This window comes from Periophthalmus magnuspinnatus, chromosome 6 (assembly GCF_009829125.3).
Source record: "Periophthalmus magnuspinnatus isolate fPerMag1 chromosome 6, fPerMag1.2.pri, whole genome shotgun sequence".
Classification (NCBI taxonomy): domain Eukaryota; kingdom Metazoa; phylum Chordata; class Actinopteri; order Gobiiformes; family Gobiidae; genus Periophthalmus; species Periophthalmus magnuspinnatus.
In genome coordinates this window covers 21,374,331-21,397,400 of record NC_047131.1, presented here as the reverse complement: position 1 = coordinate 21,397,400, position 23,070 = coordinate 21,374,331, and the positions used below count along the sequence as shown (strand labels likewise).

The 23,070-nt window shown below is 39.6% G+C and overlaps 1 protein-coding gene across 14 annotated transcripts in view; it reads left to right on the top strand.

The window, feature by feature from the left end:
• The first annotated feature begins 3,838 nt into the window (after nt 1-3,838).
• The window catches only part of LOC117372796 (CUGBP Elav-like family member 2), a 30,374-nt gene continuing 11,142 nt past the window's right edge, over nt 3,839-23,070 (top strand). For 5 of the 14 annotated variants that reach the window (XM_055222701.1, XM_055222700.1, XM_055222698.1 and 2 more), the window contains exons 1-3: nt 5,799-6,104; nt 20,295-20,491; nt 22,923-23,005. In XM_055222701.1, the coding sequence (XP_055078676.1) occupies nt 6,034-6,104; nt 20,295-20,491; nt 22,923-23,005 (351 nt within the window). In that variant the 5' untranslated portion in view covers nt 5,799-6,033. Of the gene's footprint in view, nt 4,066-5,720; nt 6,105-20,294; nt 20,492-22,922; nt 23,006-23,070 lie in introns of those variants that run through there. The other 9 variants (XM_033968663.2, XM_055222691.1, XM_033968659.2 and 6 more) reach the window with 6 other exon arrangements.

The following is a 23,070-nucleotide window of genomic DNA, read 5'->3' as shown; positions in this document are numbered from 1 at the left end:
CACCAGTCCTGCCTTGTAGACGTGCCAATGCGCCTGGAGACCAGAGCGCGCACCCAGAGCGCTTCTGTAGCCTACTCTTTTACAAGCTCTGGACTGTTGTGGCATGTCGGTGTGCACCTTATCTATTGGTTGATGGCACCAATCATAAAAGGTGATCTGTGCACGCACGTGTGTGTTGGTGCATCGTACAGTAACCAGCCACATGTCCTCTGTTTGGAGCGCGCTTGTGTGCTTGGACACTAAGATCTCAAGGTGTTCCATGCTGCCACTAATTCCCTCCCCGCTTCCTCCTGCTTCCCCAAGACCGCGTGTGCCTTCACCCACTTGGAGATGTTTCTTCAGACATGGCATCTGTCAGAAAGGCTGTGATCATAAGAGGCCACCACCTGTAGCTTTGTCCAGACTCCAGCGATTGTTCATTTAGCCATGTCCCTTCTCCTCTAACACATATATGTGTGCGTCGTGGCTGGTTCGCTCCTTGAACACATGTGGAACTCAAACTGCTCCAACCCCACGTATCAGAAACATGCTCGTTTTACACTGGAGCAGAGCAAAATACACACTTGTCCCAAACATATAAGGCTATTTTGTATCTCTGTGGGGGTAAAGGCTCGGGTGCTCTTTGGTGGCACAAGCGGTGTGGGAATCCGAGCCTGTAAATGTGTATGTGTGCCTTTAGTCATGCACAGACAAACGTGCTCTGGCTGCGCGCTCAGATTGTGCGCTCTGGTTGTGCGCTTTGGTTTCCAGGCACATTGGCACGTCTAAAAGGCAGGCCGGAGCTTATTATAGTAGGTCCATGTCTACAAGTTGGTGAAGTGGGAGTGCCATGCAGCTTACACTGTCCCGACATGAGCGATGTGATAAATGATTGGCTCGATCTTCCCCTGCGCATTGTTACAGATCATACAGCTTGTGCATTCAAACCTGCTTAAAGTACTTGCCCCCATGCATTGCACTGGATATGAGCTTAATATGTTAAAATGATAAACTGATGTTGTAAAACCTGTAATGATAACGTTTACCGAAAAAAAAAAAAAGTTCTGGTTTTAACTTAATACTTAACGGAAAAGTCGGTAAAAATGTTTCAACCACGTTTCTCAGTTCTACGTTGCCGTAGATAAGGTCTGAGTAACTTTTTCCACTCTTTGAACTAAATGGAGAGCAAAGATGACTTGCAGATGGTCAGTGTTTATCTATAGATACCCTGTAACCCTCCACTCAGCCACTCAAGCCTTGTAAAGTTGTGAAATTGAAGTGTTTCTATGAAAGTAATATATATATATATATATATATATATATATATATATATATATATATATATATATATATATATATATATATATATATATATATATATTAATGCCAAAGTTATATATATAACTTTTGTGGGTTTGTTCCTGTGATAAATTATGACTACTTTAGCCCTAGCTGGAGATAACAATGTGAAGTTATGGATTATTAATGTAGCCTACTTTTTAAGTAGCCTACAAACAGTAACTACTAAATATTCAAGCTGTGGACTATAGTGAAATTCAACTATGCTTATCGTGTGTGTCTCCTATTACAGGGGCAAATGGACATCTACGCTACATAACGGCCTTCTGAAAAGAGGAAGTGGAAAAAGTGATCTGTGCGAGAAAGGAGGATGTCAGTGCTCTGTTGCACACAGCAAAATAAACATTTAAAAAGGGTATGTATGTGTAATAGACTTTTAAATTGCTTGACTATATGTAGGCTAGGCTTTAGTCTCACCCCAATGCATGACAAAATATAATACTGTAACTGACATCATACATATCCTATTTGATGAGTTAAGGACACTTCACTCCTCAAATATTTGTCACAAATCAATAGTTTGACTTTCAGTGGCTAAAATGCTAACTGCTAACAGCTGATGTGTCCCACTTGACTCACACATGCTGGTGTCAGGTCTCTCCTTCAGTCAAAGCTTGGCCGTTGCAGTTTTAATAGCATCTATTAGACCATAAATTTTCCTGCCAAGTGCCTTTAAAAAGAGACCTCTTGCATTTATGATACAAAACAGTAAAAAGAAGAGTTCTTAAAAACAACATGTTGCTCTTATCATGTTGAATATATCATTATTATAGCACTGGAACTAGATAAGTATAAGGTTGATGATGCCTAAGTAAAAGTGCAGTGATGCATTGCAGTTTCAGTTAAGCCCACAAAAACACAGACTGTATTTGTCTGCAAGGTCTTTCCCAGGGGTGCCCGAAAGTCATAAAGGGGAAGTTCATGGTTGCTTTCACTCATCTCAAGCCCTCCTGCAATGCTGTAAACATGTGCTGTTATTTGGCTTATTACACAGCAGGCATGAAGCTGCACTGTGCAGTGAGAATGACTAATGCCCCCCTTTGTGCAAGAGCGGATGCGCTTCTCAAAGACTCATTGAATTACAAATGTATTTCTATCATTTTATGTGGTTATATCATATTTCTCTGCATACGTTGTTTCAGTGGTTGGCAGATTACTACAGGATGATAGGACAATACATTTTAGTGGAGTTACAAGTTGTAGGATTAGAGTTAGAATAAGGGCCTCAGTGCTTTGTTCTATGTGATGCCTGTAGCTCTGACAGTCAAACTAAGAAGCTGCCGTCATAAAGAAGTGGGTTCAGTGTTTAAAATATTCATGTGAGCAGAAGAGTGCTGCAGAAATGGAGAGGATTTGGTGCATACATCAGAGAAAGTGCAGCCTTCATGCTGGTCTTCTCAACTACAACAGCATCTCATCCAATGTGACCTTATTTTAGTTGACTTCCCCCTTACTCTGATGAGAAAGTTATCCTTTGGGAAACTCAGACCTACATTTAGTTCTAGTGGTTACTGTGCGAAAAATAAAAATAATAATTATTATAAAAATGTTTAACCAGCTGGCCTAAAGAAATTAAACTGTACAAATATGTTTTTTAAATATTCTAAAAATGCTTTGCTGTCATAATCATTCTAACTATACGTTTCTGGCCACAGGCAAATAAGCTTCCCTAATGCAAATTAACCTGAAGACAGCCTCTGATAAAACACCCTTGTTAAGCCTCTTCAGCGTGCTCTGAATGCTGCCACCACTGACGGTTGTAGCTTTGCTTCTTATTCTGAATGTGTCAAATCACATAAAGCCAAGGCATTTGAATATGCTGTTTGTTCAATTCACTAAGTAGGCCCACAGGGGACTGCTATCATAGTTGAAGTCAGTTAAATATAACTTTTTAACACTGCCGGTATTTTAGTCTCGATCTAAATGAGCCTTTCTAAGCTATCTCTTGGGGCCAGCATGTACTATTGCAAGTTTTCATGGTGTTTAAATAACTGCACCTACACATGTACTGTATCTGCATCTCTCACGGGTTTAGACAGAACTTGTTTTAAAGCATTTTACTCATAGTCTAAATAATAATGATGACACAAGGGTGGCTGTGACATTGGGCCTTCCTACCTGTCTAACACCTGTCATATTGAATGTGGGACTCTTATAATGAGTGCAGGAATAAGTATTTACTCAGTGCTTCAGTCCTCACTGTTTAAACACTTGTGAGTATCAGCACAGGACTCTCTATCTGAAGGAGCAGGTGCCAGTGTAAACACAAGTCTATAGCAGGATTATGAATCTCATTTTCCCAACAATGACAGTGGAAATAAATAACCCATGTACAATTTCCCAAAGTTTCCTTAATATGGATGTCAATTAGTGCAAGAGTGCTACTGCATCCACAGTTCTGCTGTCTGCAAACGGGGCTGCCGCAGGCAGCACAATGCATTAGCGCACGGTGAGCTGTCAGAGAGGATTATTTCAGCCACGCCAGTCAGTGAAGGGGGTGGGCACGCTCTGCTGCACTAAACCCAGAGAGCGTGGGAGGAGATAGAGAAGGGACTCAAACGGAAGGAAACGGGAGAAAGTGTCTTTCTGAGCGGTGGATTTTTCCAGAGCACCGATGTTGGAGCACTCTTCTGAGCTGGCCCTGGTGCAGAGTTTGTATGCCAACAGCATGCGCTGTCCCCCCTCTGCGGCCGGGATCTCTGTCAGGAATGAGGACCTGCCTTTGAGGTACGTTGGCTTGTCCTCTCATTCAGATCCTGCTTGTGTGGAGCAGTATGTATTTGCACTACTCTTTGTCTAGACTGGATATTGTCATAGGTTGTATTGTTTCCAGTTAAGGCATTCTTCCATAAAATTATCACTGTTTATGTTTCTCTTTCCTGAGAAACTATAGGGCTTCATTTAACCCTATGAATGAGTGAGTCTATAATGTCAGACCTGTCTGACTGAATACTGTACAACATGACTTTTTATTAACCATTACATATGTGTGGAAACTAAGGTAGGATAGACCTTTGAGTTAAATACAACAAAAAGGAGCACTTGATACAGTGAGGCCTGTTTTTAAAATTGAACAAATGTATACAAATGGGTTGGACTCTGTGATTTTTTTTTCATAACAAGATCAAGTTTACCCTCCATTTTGAGAGCTCTTAGTAGAGCACCAGTCTGCATTTGCTTTAGAAATATACCACGTCTGAGAAATATATATGATGGGTTTAAATAGTATTTTTTGAGAAACTACATAAATATAAATGTTTAATGCTGTTGTTGAAACATTAATGTAAACAACAAAAGCATGGAACATATGAAGGATTATGTTGGGGTTACAGTAGTAATAATCTCAGATTAGGAATGGGCTTGTGTTAGAAGGTGCCAACAACTGCACCATCGATCAGATTTCATGTGGTCTCAGAAATCAAGATAGATTCATGCCATATTGTAGAATTTTTGTCAGCATTATGGAAACGGGAGCGGCTCTTTAGGGGAATAGTCTTCATAACAAATCTTTTCAGTGTGATCCCCTGAGATCCAATTGAGTCAAAGAAAATGTGTGGATACTGCAGATGGAACGACATTATTGTATTTTTCCTCCATCTTAATGAAACCTGATTCTCTAGAGAGGTCTAGATTGCCTTTTTATAGCAGGCCCTCAAGCTTTAATGGTAATGCATGTTGCATAGTGGGCTTGTCTGCATGTAGGCAAAATAGGTCGCATATCACATTATGCACCAACCCATTTTAGACACCGTTTAATAGAGCTTCTTCAGTCCTGGTGCCAGGTTGCCTACAAAATACCATGGCTACAAGGATTATGTGGGATTTCATAAATAGGATTTTTCTTAACACTGACTATGAATAATATTTTAGGATTGTGCAGCTGCTGAAGCAATAACGGTTGCTTTGATAATTAGGCTGGCTCCCCTCAGCCTCTCTGCCATGGCAGTACTTGACAACAACAGCCCCCTACCTATCCCAAGTGCAGAGGCCTCGCCCAGCAAGTCCGGCACAACAAAAGAGGACTGGCGCCCCCTCCCCCATGAAACAACGTCCCATCACAAAGGGGAGCTGACCTGTGACCTCGGGAAACAGCAAACAGAAACTGCATGTTGAGTTTAGAGTAGATTTATGATGTGCCCTAAATAGAAGATAAAACAAATAAGAGAGAAAGATAATTATAACACAAATTAGGACTAGACTACAGAGTAGAAATGAGACCAGCCATTTGTTTTAATAATAAGTGGTCTCACCTGCTCATCCGTACATATATCTTAAAAATAGAGTGGTGTTTAATAAGGGGAATCAAGTCGAGATAATTAGCCTACATTATCTAAACAAATGAGGCACTAAACTAAAGCACCACGTGCATGTCCTTATGGCGGCAATAGCCTACAGTCAATTTACAACGCATTGTAAATCCGCACGGGGCAGCAGTAGCTATTCAGACTTTTAGAGAAAGCCACGCCTCTGGTTTGCTGCATCTTGGTGTGCAATGTGACAGCGGCTTGCATGAAATTATTTGTGCCGGGGACGAGAGAGAAATTAACAGGAAGAAACAAGGCGGATGCTTTTTCAGTTTTGAAGAAGACGCCCCCTCCCCGCACCTGCTCTGCCTCGTCTCCGCTGTGTCTCGCAGAAGTGGAGTGCAAGTGAGCGGACGTCGCTTCTCATTGTTAGATAGACGCTGGTTTGAACATGACTTCGGCGTATAACTTGGATTTTCTCCCTTTGACCGAAAGTCGGTTGATGTCTACTGGCGACACAATGTAAGTAATGTATCTGTACATTTACATTCAATTCATATAGTCAATAGTCGGTGAGCCGCACCTCGTGGCACGTTTGAATGTGAAACAAACAAGATAGTTCAAAGAGGTGGGAGTTGGCTAGCGCTAGCTTCACGGAAAACTGTAATGCTAACATTGTTAGCATCAAACAGCCCACGGGGAGGGCTCACATTAAGTTGGGCTACTTTTTATAACTTCAGTAGTATTCCTGTTATTGATCCAAAACCAACCATATATGCATATAGGTATAGAAGTACACTTGCGACGGAGTTGGACGGAAACAAACAACGAAATGCTAGCGTCCGCAAACTATGCGCGCTACATTTGTCAAGTGACATGTGTTTCCGGAGATAACGCATTTCGATATTTGCGTAGATAAACCGTATTGATAACCCCTATACAGAGAAACACCGCGTTTTGTGTGAATGTCCATAGCAGTGGGTTTCAGTTTCCTTTGCTGGCTTGGCTAATGTAACAACTCCATCACTGCGGTGATATTGGGTTTAGTTAGTTAAGCGAATTGAAGATTTGCGTGTTTGTAACTGGAAGTTCAAACTTAAAGGTAAATCAATTACGCATTTTTTTTTCGCAATTTTGCCCCTGGATGATGTGTTTCTTTGTAGTTGTGCCAGATATGCAGCTGCCTTACTGGACCTAGTTTGTAGGCAGAACAAGACTCGCCCTTTCCCTGTTAGCATTCAAGCTAACTGCTCCCATACTCAGCCCTCGGAAGCCGCTGCCCGTCCATGTTGGGAGAGTGCTGACTTGAGGGCAGAAACACGTGGTTTGCTACACTATTGAGCCATTAATGGAAGCCTTGTGACAGAGCAGGTAAACAAGCAGAGACATTGGCCTGGCCCAGAGCTCATGTAATAGCGCCTGTCTCAGCGTAACCTCTCTATGAAAGTACAGCCCCTGTTTGCTGGCTTCTTTAAACTTTAAACATTAGCACTTCTATGTGCCACAGCACCCCTTTTAAACCTTTATGCGCATATAAATAAAATATTTGTAAATACAATCTACCTCATTATTGTGTAAACTCTTTTCTGGCATGATACTATACTTTACTATTCATTAACCAATCCAATATATGCCTAGATATAAACAAACTTTTTGAATTGTGAAGTGTTAGGCCCTACATACTTCCATATAATTAAACAGATTACATCTAGTAGTCGAAGTTGTCCAGCAGGCTAAACATTTTGGTCAGTTAGTTGATGATAGTTGCTGTTTTAAAACCCATGGATAGACCTATAAAACACTGAAACATTAGGACCTCATGCATGTAGAAAAGAAACTGATTAGACATAGCCCAGCTGTAATTGATTGATTTATCCCTGTGACTGTTGACACTGAGAGTGTCACTATCTGAGCTTAGACACAATCCTTTGGCAGTCATTCAGTGAATTAAGTGTCACTGTGCTCTTGTGTGTGAGCAGAGCAGCTGATTATACAAAGTTTAGGACCTTGATTGTGCTGGTTGATCTGCCTTATCCCATATGGTCCGAACGATGGGAGAACTCGGGACGGCCACATGGTGAATGCCTCTGTTCTGGTTTGTCACCGGTTTTGCTTGCTCCTGCTGCTGCTTTGGTAGAGCAGTAATTAGGAGACAGCACATCCTGGGTCTTCTCACACTGTTCAGGAATGCTCAATATCTACTCTGTTGTGCGCTGAAATCCAAGGTTGAACAAATTCATCTGCAAGCTCTGTTAACAGATATCAGAATCAGAATCCTTTTATTGTGCCACTGTTCACAAACTAGGAACTTATTTTGGTGATAAAGTGCAACATAAAACACACTGAATAAATACAAATACAAATAAGGACATGCAGGTGAGGTGTAGAGTTGGACGAGATCCATTTTTTAATATCGCCGTACTGTCCTTTCATTATACTACGATAGATAGTATTATTGCCAGTCGCAATTATTATTATTATCACCCTCAGGGCCCTCTAACGACAACAAATACACACATACTTATTAAATAAATTACAGCGTGGGCCTGTGGCTGGACTACCCTGACTGCATGATGACATTATAATGGAGAATTTGAGGTGTGCGCTAGGGATGGGACAGTATTAAAATTTAGAGTCGCGATTATTGTGACCAAAATAATCGCTATTAACTATATTATCACTATAATTAGTAACATTAACATGGCGGGCTGTCGCCCTTGCTTTACAACTCTATAGCAATGTACATATACTTCTGCGTCACCCACACAAACAAGCTACACATCAATTGAAAGCTATGGTGCTTGTCTCTCTGAATATAGAAATTATTTTCACCTGCAATCACCACAGTGCTGACAGGAAAGGTGTTTTTGTTTTGTTTTTTTACAGAAAAGCCAAAAATTTGGATTTGGACTTCATACATTTTGAGGGCTCTGGTTCTGTCAAACATCCACATATTCACACAAAGTTGGCCTCATTTGTTATGTACAGGTCCAGAGAACATAATCCATTGAAGAAATTATGTCACCAAAATAAGTTAGATCCTCCATGTCCAATCTGCTGCAGGAAAGTATCCAAACGTGAAATCTGCTGTCACCTTTTTGCATTTCTTTCGTTGATTTTTAGGCACAATAAACTTCTGACAGCGTCAACTTTGTTTCTCAGTGCTAAACACACGTTAACTTCTGATTGGCACCAATGTTGGTCAATAAGGTGGGGGTTGTGTGTTACTGGGGCCCAGACAGCAAATCAGTGCTACAGATGACTGAATGTTTACAGCCTGCTCTCCCCCTTGTAGAACCAACCAGTTACATTACACATGTTTTGTGACGTTTTCAGCCAATGAGCAGCGGAACACAATGATGACATGACATGCTTTTCAGTAAACAGACGGAGCTTGACAAGTGCGTAAATGAAGCCAAGTGGATCCAGAAATCCGTGCGTAATATGCACACATTTTACACACTGTTGTTTTGCGTGCTAAACAAGACGAAACGGAAAAAACAAAGGAAGTATGCGATCGAGGACACTGTGGATGTTTGTACAAGTTATACTAGAGGCATCTCTGACCCGGAGCGGTTCATGGCAGAGAGTGAAGATGGCTGTAGAATCAGGGGTAAAGTATAAACTAGACTTAATTTGTCAATTGTTTGAAAGCTGTTGTTTTATTATGTAGTTTGCATTGTTGTAGGTAAAAAATATAAGATGTGCACACTTTAGCATCTTATGTGTGCGCATAGGTGAGGTTATAGGTATTCAGATTAATTCCTGATTGGTGTAAAACCATGCTGCTAGCGAGCTGTGCAATCACCTGTGCAAAATGCGGTTCAGCTGGCACTAACAGAAACATGTACCATTATTCATACAAATCCAAACTAAGACAAACTGCGTTCAATAGTTTATTTCACATGGTATGTTCCTTATGATGGATATTTTCGGCTCAAGTTTGGCAAACACTGTATAATGGTTGTCTCGTAAATGTGCGTGTAAGTTGCTGGTGTTTGCCCTTGGAGCTTCAACTTTTTTTCGGCAGGCTCTGCAGATTGGTGGCTCATCTTGTTTTTCAAATCCATAATAATTCCACACATCAGACTTCACCTTCTTGAGTAGAGGATATAGATGTGCGCCATCACTGGGCTCCAGATCCACTGCCTGCCCACTACTAGCCATGACATGACTGACGGTGATGAAGAACCATCCCCAAATGAAATGGGCATAGAAGCTAAGAAGTGTCATTGGTATAACAGATTATAGTATTGAAACTACAAACTGGTCTGGTGCCGTAAAGGTGATTATACTCGTGTGAGATGATCACGATTATAAAAAAATGGCAAGACAAATTAATTGCGGACCTTTTTTATCGCAATTAGCAATATTATCGTATATCATCCCATCTAGTGTGCACCTTTGGTCTCGGTGTGTGATATACTATGTGTTTGAGTGAAGGAAAACGTTCCACTTCTCTGCATAACTGTCAGTAGTATGACTTTGGTTGACTCACCTTTCTGTCCTGTCCAAGCGACTCCTCTTCTGTCCTTCATGGACATAAAGGAAATGACATCCAAACCGTACATCTAGAGCAAGTGTGCATCCATGATGCAAGAGTTCACAAAGTTTGTCCAGAATCTGTCCATGTCCTGAGTCCAGCTCCACGTGGTCCACATTGCACCACACGTCCTGAAGTCCGCATGATGCGTATTGCTCCATACATTCTGCACATTGCTCCAAGTGTGTTAAAAAGTTATATTCTTTCTTCTAGACGACACTGAGCTCCAACAGTTGTTTTGACAGGCAGAAGACGCTGCGTGTGCTACTGGAGTGATGAGTTCAGGGGCGCTACGTAAGGTTTCTGCAAGAGCACTTATATTTTCAGCTTTTATGTACTAGTTATTTGTTAAAATTAAAAGAATGGCTGAGAATGTATATTTAATTGAGCAAATTATTGGCTGTAGTGTTGAATATAAAACTTGGCAGATTCCAAAAGGGATTTTTTTTTTCTCAGACAATATTGAAGATGTCACCATCCCGCTTTTTCAATACCATGGTCATATCATCTAACTCTAGTGAGGAGCAATATAAACTCAATATACAGTACGCCCCAATGAAAAATGGCCAGTAATTCAGTTTGTGAATGGCAATAAAACACAAATCCACAATGTTGGAATTAGGAAAAAAAGGTTTATTGTGAAACAAGTTTACTTGGACTTGGAAGTGAATAATATTCACTCTTCAGCACTTCAGCATTAAGTTACATAATTAATACTAAATTAAACAATTGACAATGAATTAAAAAATAAAATTAAAATTAAAATTGGATTACATATCTACAACTGTGATTGAAGGCAGTCTATAATTGCTTAAATAGTGGTATGTGATGAGAAAACTGTCCATATTGCCCAGTTCAATTTTAACACTGCCACAAATGCAGCACAGATACTGGCCTTGGGAACAATAAGACACAATAGTTCCTTTTTAATATTTCAGTTTCAATTATTTGGCCTTGCTTGCTTTGTTAAACAAACATGCCAGGAAAACCAACCACGGGGGTCTTATTTATAAAGCGTGACTTTCCATCTTAAGTTTGTGTCATCTATAAAAAGAGAACTTGGTGGCCATACCGGCTTGTCAAAGTCTGATCCGGTCAGACATTAGAAGCTTAGCTAGGCTGGGCCTGGTTAGTACTTGGATGGGAGGCCCCTGGGAATACCAGCTGCCACAGTGGGGCATCAGTGGCATAAACTGTTGTTGTGTCCATAGGCAAGATGCTTCACCCACATTGCCTAATGTGAAAGTGGTGTGTGCATTGGTGATAGTTGGTGGGGCTGATGGTGCAGATTGGCAGCCTTGTTTCGACCAGTCTGCCCCAGGACAGCTGTGACAACAGAAGTACCTTACCACTGCTGAGTATGGAGTGAATGAATAATGCACTGTAAAGTGCTTTTGGTCTCATAAAGGCACTATATAAATCCAGTGATTAATTAAAACTGCAAACAGTGATAAAGGGCCCTCACAACCCTTGCGTCTGCGGAAGGGCAAGCTACAGTGGGAGGGCTGCATATCAACCATAGCTTGCTTAGTATTTCCAGTGTCATGTTGGATATAAATGATAAAAGATAGAAGTTTTATCATTTTATCCAGTTCATAAAAATACGCAGAAGCTACATTGGGTTCCTCTGAATCTGTAAACTGAATCTGAATTTGCAAAAGTTACCGGAATGCTTTCAAAATGGCTGCTTCGTTAAGAGCTCATTATGACCACACCCTGAGACTTCTGTAAATTCTTTTAACTACTTTTGATTCTAGATATGTCCTGATGATGCTGACTCAGTTTGGAGTCAGTTGGATAAAAACCCTTGGACAAGTTCGTTATACAGATGTCCAAAATCTAGCACTCATACTACACTCATAATTAAATTCAAAATGGCAGCTTTCACATCAGTGTTAGGGTGTGGTCCCCATAGACTTTTGTTTGTCATAGACAAATTTCATTAGTCTATGATAAACAAAAAAAATTCTGTCCCATTACTACAATTGTGCAAGGGGTGCTTGAAAGCTTTTTTTAAACATGTTGCATATCATTATCTCCAAGGTATTAAAATACACAAACACCACATTGGGCCGTTTGAATCTGAATATGCTTGCAACAATTCAAGAATTGTTTTACTTTCAAAATGGCTGATTTGTTGCAAGCTCCTCATGAACACACCCTGACTTATGTAAATTATTTGAACAACTTTTGATGTCAAATATGTCCTGATGTTGCTACCTCAGTGTGATGTCCATCAGATAAAAACCCTAGGATGAGTTTGTTAAAGTATGACGTCTAGATTTTGGCAATCGGCATATTTTGATTGAAAATGACAGCCTTCACTTTGGAGATGGGTTGTGGGCCGCTTGGAATTTTTCACTCGGGTTAACATAAAAAATTATTGTACCAAATTTCATTGGATTATGACAAATAATAGTTTTTCACTTCTAATTGACTTTTTTGAGGCATGGCCATGCAAATGTGGATGGAGACAGGGCGTGGTCTTCATTGGCTTTTTTGTTCAGAATCTTGTAAAAGGTGCGTTTGCCAAATTTCTATGACATTTTTCTGCCCCATTGTGACTTTGCAGGAGGTACAGCAGAGACATTTTTAAAGCTAAAATTTTAATTCACACATTAGGTCCACGTCATCAAAATACACAAATGTTACATTGAGTCCGTCCAGATCCGACCATTTTTACAAGAGTTAAAGGGATTATTAAACTTTCAAAATGACCGCTTTTTGTTGAAAGCTCGTCATGACCACACCCTAAGACTTAAAGAATTTCTTTTAACAGCTTTCCAGATGTGTCCTGATGATGCTGCCTCAGTGCTGCCTTCAGTCTGTCAGATCAAAACCCTTTGTTAAAGTACAAGGTCAAGATTTTGGATGTCTTAAGTTTGACCCAATATGTCTTGCGTGGTTTAGGGCTGGGCCATAATATACTTTGTCTCATGGCATGCTCTATGCATCATGTCCCCACAATGAAAACATAGTCTCCACTAACTCTTATCTCGTAATGTATTTTAAAATTCCAGAGGGCACCACTGAGCCATCCTACTATGCATATTCTTGGTGACATTATGTAAATTAAATTTAACTCAAATCACATTTTTTTCTTTCTTTCAGGAGCAATTAACTTGGCGGAAAGGAATAATAATCTTATATTTTTTTTTTATGCCTTAAAGATAAGTTAAAATGATGGGACTGTCACATTGTTCCCTATTATGAGGAACCCTAAATTCTGTCACCACTCCACAACAAATAAATTGGCTTTTATGAATTTTTACAAAATTTTATTGAAGGGGGCGCTAGAGAGCCCTAATTTGCATGTCTTTATGTCCAGCTCAAAAATGTGTACATGCACTCCATTGATTCATTTCAAGTCGAACAATGTTTGTGAAAGATTTTGTTGTTGTTTTTTTTCCCCAAAAATGAACATTTGGTTGAAAAATCACCGTGACCATGCCCACCATTTTATTTAAAATGCAATCGATAACCTTTTATTGCACATGGGTTTTGTGTCTTTTTGCCAAGTTTGAAATTATTTTGATGAAAACTATTTGAGAAGATGCCAACAGATTATAAGTGATTTTTGTCATTCCTGGATTTGATCCAATATGGTCGGCTTTCTGTGGGGTTTAGGACAGGGCCATAATATATTTTTTTGTTTACATGTCCTGACAAGACCTATTTCTGATGCTACGTTGCATTTGTCTACGATTACATTTTTCTGGGCTTGGCTCCCATTGGGGCAATGTAAATTGATTTTTGAGATGGTGCTACTGGATATCTTTCAATATTTTTTTTTACTCAAAATTAGGGCTCCCTAAACTATAGTTTTTGATACCAATCAATTGCTTATAGCTTATTGATTTATTCTTGAGCAGTTGAGCAGTCCAATTTTTAATCAGAGCAGTCTGACCTGTTCGTGCATAAAACCAACATCATCTTTTGCCGTTCAGTTTTATTTTCTTTTTCACCTTGTGTAACAGCCTCATTTAAGTAATTGAACAGTTTAGAGAGCTACATCAAACCTGTAAATCCTCCAAAGGTAAATACAGTGTCTCATTCACAAAGCTTGTAGAGCTATCACTTACACCCTTCTTTGGGAGATTACTTTGACATTTCTATCTCTGTTGAAGTCATTTGTAATAGTTAATAATTATGGACGATTTATTCTACTTATTTTGCATATCTTTAAAACAATTGCAATATTTTTCAATTACATTTCCCACATCCATCTTCAAATAAGCTTAACTGTTCTATACTTAAATTCACTGCTGCACTTGTATGACTATATTTTACTTTACTGAAACATAAAAAATGTTTGATTAAATCTCGTAACACGCTCTCGAGTTATTATTACATCATGCTGTGGTCCATTGCTTTTACAGGTCAGAATAATAGATGGCTGTGTGAGTTCCCTCCACTCACACGCCTGTCACAGTAATCAAAAGTAATTGGTGCTTTTAGCTGGATGTTAGTCTCCTCATTTAGCTTTGGTGGTTGCTGCCCCATGTGTGCTGCATCTCACCTGAGCTCTTTACATCCTTAAAATGGCAGAGGAATACGTTAATGTTTACTAAACCGCATCTTACAAATGGCATTGCCATCTATAACCGCCAGGGGCCCTTGCTGTGATTACGGAGCTAATGGGGCGGGCCTTGTCATCAGATGCAGGCCGTCTGTTAACATACAGTCCATTCAAAGCCTGATTGAACATGTCTGTCTTCATCAGGAAAAAGCAACAATGAAATCAGCTGATATTGAGCCAAATGAAAGTTAATGCCATGATGGAAATGTATAACTCCGCATCATATCCACAATGTACTGATTAGATCCCACTTACGATCAAAATGGAAACTCCTGTTTGTGTTCTGGCCCCGAGCCACATCAGTCTCCCAATGTCATTATTTCTTTAAAAGCTTTGTCACACTGCACTTTTTCTTGATTATTATGAATGTCTCACAGGCATTTGTAGTGAACATGCTCAAAATGTGGTCATTAAAGTCATAACCCGGGCTACACAATCCAGTCTGTTGAATGTCACTTGGTCAAATGTTAAAGTCAATTTTATGTTTGTTTTTTTTTGTTAAAAGTGAAACTCATTACAGCATAATTTTCTTTTGATATTAACAAATGTAACCTATATGCAGGCAGAAAACTTGTTTTTGGTTTGAGCCAATGGAATGAATACTTTATATTTAACTTAATATTTAATTGGGGGCATCATATCCTTAAAATAGTTTCTGCTAGATTATAATTTTTATATATTAATTTAATTCTGTCAAGTCAGATGAAAGATGTCCTCACAAATCAATTGGCTTTCAGAATTGTGCAGCTCAAGACCCATTTGTGCTCTGACAAGTGTGTTTTGATGTTTGGATCCGGAGCTTCTGAGACACTGCACTACCTTTGATGAAATATTCATGTATTTTTAGGGACCGAACAGAAAGTACAATGAGCCGAGTCTGGGACAAACTAGTCTTTATGTTCAGTCTGTATATGGTACTAGTATTGTACGTCTAAATTTTCTGTGTAACCATGTTCAAGTCTCTGGACTGTACACAGCTGTTTCACTTGTGCTAACTCATCCTGTGAACTTAGTCCTCATTTCTCCCCTCAAACCAGTGACACTACACAGCTCGTTGCCAAAACTGCCCTGGGCAAACAACAGGTTTTGTCTGTTGTCAAACATTTTTTTGGTCACTTCCTTTAGTTAAAAAAATGACATGCATTGTCTTTAAAAATGGTCTTTTCAAACAGAAAGCAGTGCTGTTTCTAAATTTTAAATTTTGTCTTCACATAAACCTGAACGATAATTTCAGATCAACATTTATTAGTCAGGTTGGCTATTATGGTCCCAGGACATGAGCATGCTTGCGCGCGCTCCTCAACTCTCAGACACATGGTTGAGATAAATCACCTGTTTATGGAGGTGCAGCAAGAAGCATGTCTCTGTTGCAACGCTGACTCTGAGTGACTCGTCAGCTGTTGCAGTGCATCTTGAGTCGTTAAGCTCCCACATCACATGCTGTTTGAGAGCTCAGCACAAGACTTTTCAACACAACAACTATTACCATGGTATAAGCTAGGGAAACTTTAGTGGTTTTAATTTTTTTGTTGACTTAGCCTTGCATGTTTTGACATCTTTAATTTTGCAACATAAATCTTTTATTTATTTCAGTGGCTTGGACAAAATTGTAAATTGACTTTAGTAGAGCTGCACAAAGGATGCATTTATTTGTGTAATATAATGTTCCCTGTAAACAACAAAATATCCAGTAGAAACCTGTTAACACAGTAGTTTAAACCTCTACAAACATGTAAAATGCATGGGATTCTTGTATTAGTTTGGCAGATCATATTTGAGTCACATGTCAAATGTTAATTCTGTGACTTGTTAAAATGTGCACTGTGAATAGAATCCTGCTTTGAAAATATTAATCAGAAATCTAGTTGTAATACTTCTAATGCAAATATATATTTTCCATAATTTTGTAACCTTAGTTAATAGTTACCTCTCTGATTCCACTCACCTTTCTCTTGTCTCTTTGCCTTTCTTCATCTAAATTCAACTTGAAAAGTGTATTAGTGTGTTATAGCAGTGAAACACATTTTTAAGATCGAGCCTATTAAAAAGCACATATTATTGCAGTTAATTTTCATCTGCGCGGCTGAGAAGACAATTTGCCGCTGGAGGGCCTGAAGAAAACACTGTGAAATTAAGGCAATTTTGAACCAGTGCTGCAAACTTGAACAAAATCCACTTTCCTCCGCTTGCATCGGTTTAAATCAAATGGCAAGATTTCATCAAAAGGCCTTGAGCAAAATGGCGGCAGGGAGTTACAGGCAAAAGTGTATAAATGGTGTCACACACACGCACCGAGGCCCCTCAGACGAAGCCTCCGACACCCACAGTGAGTCGACCATTGTGCGGCAGAGCAGCGGTGAACAATATGTGATTGTTCCCCCCACTGGGCTGAGGAGCTAGAGGTTACCGGCTGTACCATCGCACGCACCCAAAGACGGAGCTCTACTGGAAATGTGCCCATGCTAAACCAGTACTATTTGTGTCGGCAGGAGCGAGCGCGTACACTTCACATTTGGATTATTTTTTACGAAGTGTTTCTTGTTTCCATGCACTCTGTAATGTATGTCAACGTTGGGCCGTTAACCGCTAGAATTGAAGTCTTGAAGGATTTCTGAAACCAAGTAACTACAGTGTAATCTGTGAGCATGTCATTTAAGTCCTTTAAGGAGTTTGGTGTTTCTGCTGAACGACTCGGTTCGATTTGTAAAAGATGGATGACTCGTGTCCAAAGGTCTGTGTGGGCTATAGTTTTCATAATAGCCTCTCTGTCTTCATTGAGAAGTCACCATTTTGTTCTTTCTAACATGATTTGCAACAGCTTTTGCCTCTAAAAGTGTACTTTTAACCTGTTGTAATATGCTTCTGAGGCACATATAGGAGGTCTCAATGATTAGGTGTTTTTTTTTTTCTTAAAGATTGCTTCCTCTCACAGTAAACATATGTAATCTTGATTTTATGAGAAGCAGTCAGGGCTGTTCGGATGCATAGAACTGATATTGATTCTCTGTCCCTAAAGGCACGCCTGCAAGGAAATGGCAATTAAGTTTATCATTCACCCCATTACCACAAAGCATTCTGCAAATCTTCAACTTTTACTCTCCTTTTTACGTGTAACTGCCTATAACTGCCTCTGTGCGTCTAATGTTAAAATGATGAATCTGCAAAAGTGCCAGATGCTTTAATTTGTTTTGGTGCCATTGGCCATTCTGACCAATTTAGCCAGTTCCAAAATTTTTTTGAATGGCTTTTTCAGTTTGTGTTTGTGTTGGGGTTGGCCTTGATATATTTTCTATCGCCATAAATAGGGCTGTCGTGGTTAAGAAATTTCCTTTTGTTCTAACTTTATGTGCCTCAGCACCATGGTGTATCTGGTATAGCATATAGAACCATAATAATGCATGTAAATTGGGGTTGTACTTGGAAAAATAGCTGTATAAAACAGCCAAGCATGAGTGACAGACGTGTGTGTATCAGAAAAAGCCACTTTTGTTCACTATATATAGTTTTAGAGACAAGTTACAAGGATGTTATGTTATAACGCTGCCCTGAACTAAACTCATGTGGGATGGAGCACTTGTGGACACTTGTTGGGTCCGCGGGCAGAACACAGGGCTATCAAGTGCTTAGCCAAACTTTTAGCGCTGCCCAATTAATGGATTTGCATTCAAGTCTGCCCCTCCTCCAGTAAGTAAAGCCCATACACCCACCGTAAACCCTTGAATGTCTCGGGTCCTCTGACTGAAAGAATGTGTTACCTTTTTAACTAGCGACGTTGACGCGGTTTTCTTAACCCTCAGTCATTCCTTGAAAAAAAAGTCACAAATAGGACCCTATGAACATGTATGCCCACATATAAAAACAGACTAATATTCTTAAACTTTTTTTCAACTAAATTCAAAGATCTATCCCTGCTCTAATAAAAAATTTACATTTAAAAAAAAAAAAAAAAATCTATATGTATTTAACCCTTTTAATACCAGTTTGAAAAATAAAATTTCACATGTAGGATAAAAATTTCCTCTAAAATGGAGATATGTTCCAGAAGACTGAAGCCTGGCTATAATGAGGTACATTTTAATGTGTCCCAAGAAGCTTCAGCAAATTTGAAGTTTGTGGCATTTTTAGTTTTTGTGTAACATCAGTTTAAAATCTGTTCTGAAAGGTCCTTCCCATTGCTTATAATGGGGCCATCAGAAATTATCTCTATTTCTAAATGTTTTAATAACAATAAAATGAAACGCATTTCCATTTGTTTCTTTTGGTTGGTCTTTTTCTTTTTTCAGAAAACAAATTAAATGTATAATTTTTACAGTTTATAACTAAAACTTGTCTTTTACCCACTGCTGGCGTATGTTTGAAATGGTGGTTATTTACCCATTGTTCATAATGGACCCGCTTGAGTTGAGCCTGTCACATGCGACAGAAAATGGTTGTGCACTTTAACTGCACATATCTTTTGATCCAGAACAGATGAACATGTGCTATTTTCTTTACTGAAAGCTATAGACTTCAAGCTTGTTATTGCTTTAACCTGTTGTATTGATTAAGTCAAGAGCCATAAAATACTGTCACATTGTTAAGAGCAATTTTGTCAATACTGGAGTCAATAATATACCTTAAGTGGAGGTACGCAATATATCAAATTATTGTTTTTTTTCTGCATTGCCAATGCTGATGGTTTACAAATCAGAACATACAGGTTGATAAACTTTGACAATATTTTTGTGCCAATATGTACAAGCAATTTTTGTATATTTTTTCACATATGATTTGAAATGGTAACCAACTTGTGCACAACCCTAGAACAGTGTGCGCACATTTTATGTAGTTCCCTCAAAGTGTTCAAATAAAGCTAAATGTCTTTCCTTTTTAGTCAGCTGAACCAACATATCTGCTTAAATGTTAGAGATTTAAGGCAGATCAGTGGTTATAAGATGTAATGGTTTATCTTGAATGTTGTTTTAAAGATGCACACAATTTGAAAAACTATTAACTACTAAATAATTCAAATAAAGGTCCTTCTTAGGGATGCTTCGATACTGGTATTGTATATCGCTGTGATATTGAAAAATTTGCTGGATTAGATATCTGATTCCAAATATCGGTACAGCTGATATTCTAGTTGAACATATAAATTGATGCAAAGAGACTGGTTATGGTGGTTGGTATGGTTATGACCTTAATGTTTGAATTTTTATTTTTACAAAGATTTTCTGCAGTTAGTTGAGGGATAAATACCAGCTACATAACACATTCTGATCAGTTTTGTCTTATTTTATATTAGTTTAAAGGAATTGAATACTGTTTTCAGTCTCTCCACTGGTATCCGGTTGATATGGGGTATCAACAGATACTTAAAGCTATAGTATGGGTATCTGTATCAGAACTGGAAAACCTGGATCTGTGCATCCCTAGCCCTTCCTTTGATACGAATACAGATGCATTTTGACACATTTCTGTTGCTTGAATTTTCAGCTCCTTAACCCCCCTTTAACACCCCCTGATTTACTAATAATAGAGATGGCTTTGTGTTATGAAAAAAGTTTTTGCAGTAAAGGTAAAGTTGTCATTTCTCTTGTTTCTTTTTTAGCAATGGCAACGGAACCAAGATGAACGGGTCACTGGAGCACCTGGATCAGCCAGATCCAGATTCAATCAAAATGTTTGTGGGGCAAATCCCACGCACCTGGTCAGAAACGGAGCTACGAGAGCTGTTCGAGCCTTTCGGACCTGTGCACCAAATCAACATCCTCAGAGATCGTACTCAGAACCCCCCACAGAGCAAAGGTACTAATGCATATGTGTTCACGTTATGGTTCACACCCACATTTCAGAGGTAGGCATCTGAACATGGTCTTGGGCATGAAAGCAATTCATCTTTTATTCATTATATTTCATTATACATTTATTAGCCATTACTTGGAAAAAATGTCAGGTAACTATTTTTAGACGTAGGATTATGATTGGAACAAAATGTTTTCTCATTACATCTTTCTTGCATGTTGAAGAAAAACAAATGACATGGAAAGCTTCACATTGGAGTTTTTCTGTGTGGAATTCCTTCCACAAAGGTTCAATCCACCAACAGGCAATGATTTGCATACATGGATTTTACATCTGATGCCCTCCCATGCTCATGACCTTCTCTGGCTATTATTTCCTGCTTGTTAATAATGCAGGAAATAAACGACTGCAGCAAAGTTGTTTTCATTGGTCACTTTTCCCAAACATGCGGTGGCGTCCCTCGGCTTCACATTTCTCTGCTGTCCTCAGGCACAGCTCTGTGCTGCTTGTCTGTGCACGCACTGCAGTGTTGTTTGTGCTTGCACAAGAGATGATTCAGTTGCCTTCTGTTATACTTTTTTCAGCTGTAAAATGTATTTCTTGGCTCTGAGATTTCAAAAGCTGCATTGTATGAAGGAAATCAGAAAAGGTTATCCATTAAGACATCCATTGACTGGCACACATTTCGAAGTCGCTCTTGTCTACTCTAATTGCTAAACTAAACTGAAACGCTACAGACTTAAAGTGGAGGCTGCTATCTGTAGAAGCTACAAAGTACCTCACTCAGCCTCTTGTAACTAACTGCAGGTAAATGAAGTCAATGCGCTGCACTGATGCAACTGTGTCTGTTCTGAAGAGCTGTTCTTCTGTCTCTCCCACATTTCACTTTAAAGGCTAACCCCCTTTAGGATGTAACATGCAGGAACACACTGCTGCCTATTTTTTGCTGATGAAGTTTCTGCGCTTAATTTTTACTCTGAGGCATAGGTTTGGAGATATGGTTTTAGCATTCGTCCTCAGGCCTTGCTTGGCCATAACAGACATAAAATGTGAAAGTAATTTTTCAGAGATTGCTATATAATGTCCCGTTTTTATACAGAAATGGCTGAGGGGGTTTCCCAGATTGAATTAAGTTCTTCCCCTTTCTTTCTAAACAGCTCACTGCACCTTTGGGACAGTAAATGAGTTATTATGAACGTAATAAAATGTTGTACGTGCAGTTGTCCCCCTTGTGTTCAACGGTGTATGATGAAGTCTCTTGGGTACTTCTTATGCAGTGTGGGTAAATACAGCACGCAGACTGCAGTTCATGGTGAGGATGAAGAGTTCAAACAGAGTTTTTTTTTTTTTTCTTTTAATAGAAGGACTCTCCTCTGTACTGTCAGATGTGATGGCTTATTGACATGTTAATGTATTCTAATAGATAATCTTTCCTTATCACAGCGGCCTTTGGCTAACTCTCTGTGAGCTGGAATCTCAGACCCATCAATCTCACAGCCTTGTTTTTCTCCATAGTGGAATCCATGAGAGAGGAGGCACTTTTATCACAGTAGAGCTGGTGACATTATCTCCAAATGTTTATATGCATAGGTGATACACGGCCCAGCCGCTGTCGAGATTTTGTCACTGAGATGTTGTCAACCACTTCCATTTCATGTTTTCTGCCACACATCTATTGAAGCTATCGCTCCGCGATTTTATTTTTTTTTGGTTGCGTTTTCTGCCGGTCCTGAAAAAAATCATCTAATAATTGTGACACCTCCCTGGATGGTTTATTTAGCTCCAGTAATTGTAGGCAGGGCTAAGCGGCGCAGAGTGCTCAGCTGGTCAAAGAAGAGAGCTGCTCAATGCCCTCCCCTCGGCCTGAGCTCCAGTAACAGAAAAATACACAGTATGTAGGTCAGAGACGCTGCAGTGCTCCACTTCCACAGCCCAGTCAAACTGACAGGCTCCACGCCATGGGCGCTCTGCTGGGACGGGAGGATGAGGCTCTCCTCCCCCTCACTGTCTTTACCCCCTCCCCCACATCAGCTCACTCCTAACTCTGTCTCTGTGCCATTTTCATATTCATTGGGTTCTGGTATAAAGCGGAGTTGGGGGTCCTGTGCCCTGGCTTGTCCAGACGTGGCTGACCTGTCTCTTGCCTCACTGCCTTTTGACAGCGATCTCACCCGGTGGACTTCTCTTTGGATATGTCAGCTCTGATTTACCCAAGTGCCCTCGCTGCAAGCTCATACATGAACTGTAGCACAATCTCATAGTTGCTGCTAAGAATATCCTGTCACATGTTGCTAACATGTGATATGCTAAGAACTTGCCTACTTTTTAGCCACTTTCCTTACTGCAGCAGTCTGTGTAATATTTACTGTCTATCTGTGTAGTCTTTTAATATTGTTTTTGACTCTCTCCCACCCTTTTGTTTTTCTCTCTGTAGGATGCTGTTTTGTAACTTTTTATACAAGAAAAGCTGCACTGGAAGCCCAGAATGCTTTGCACAACATAAAGACCTTAAGTGGGGTGAGTAAGCACAGAGTGGACCGTCTTTAGCAGCTTGAGCCCCTTTACGTCCCACTGCAGTCTCA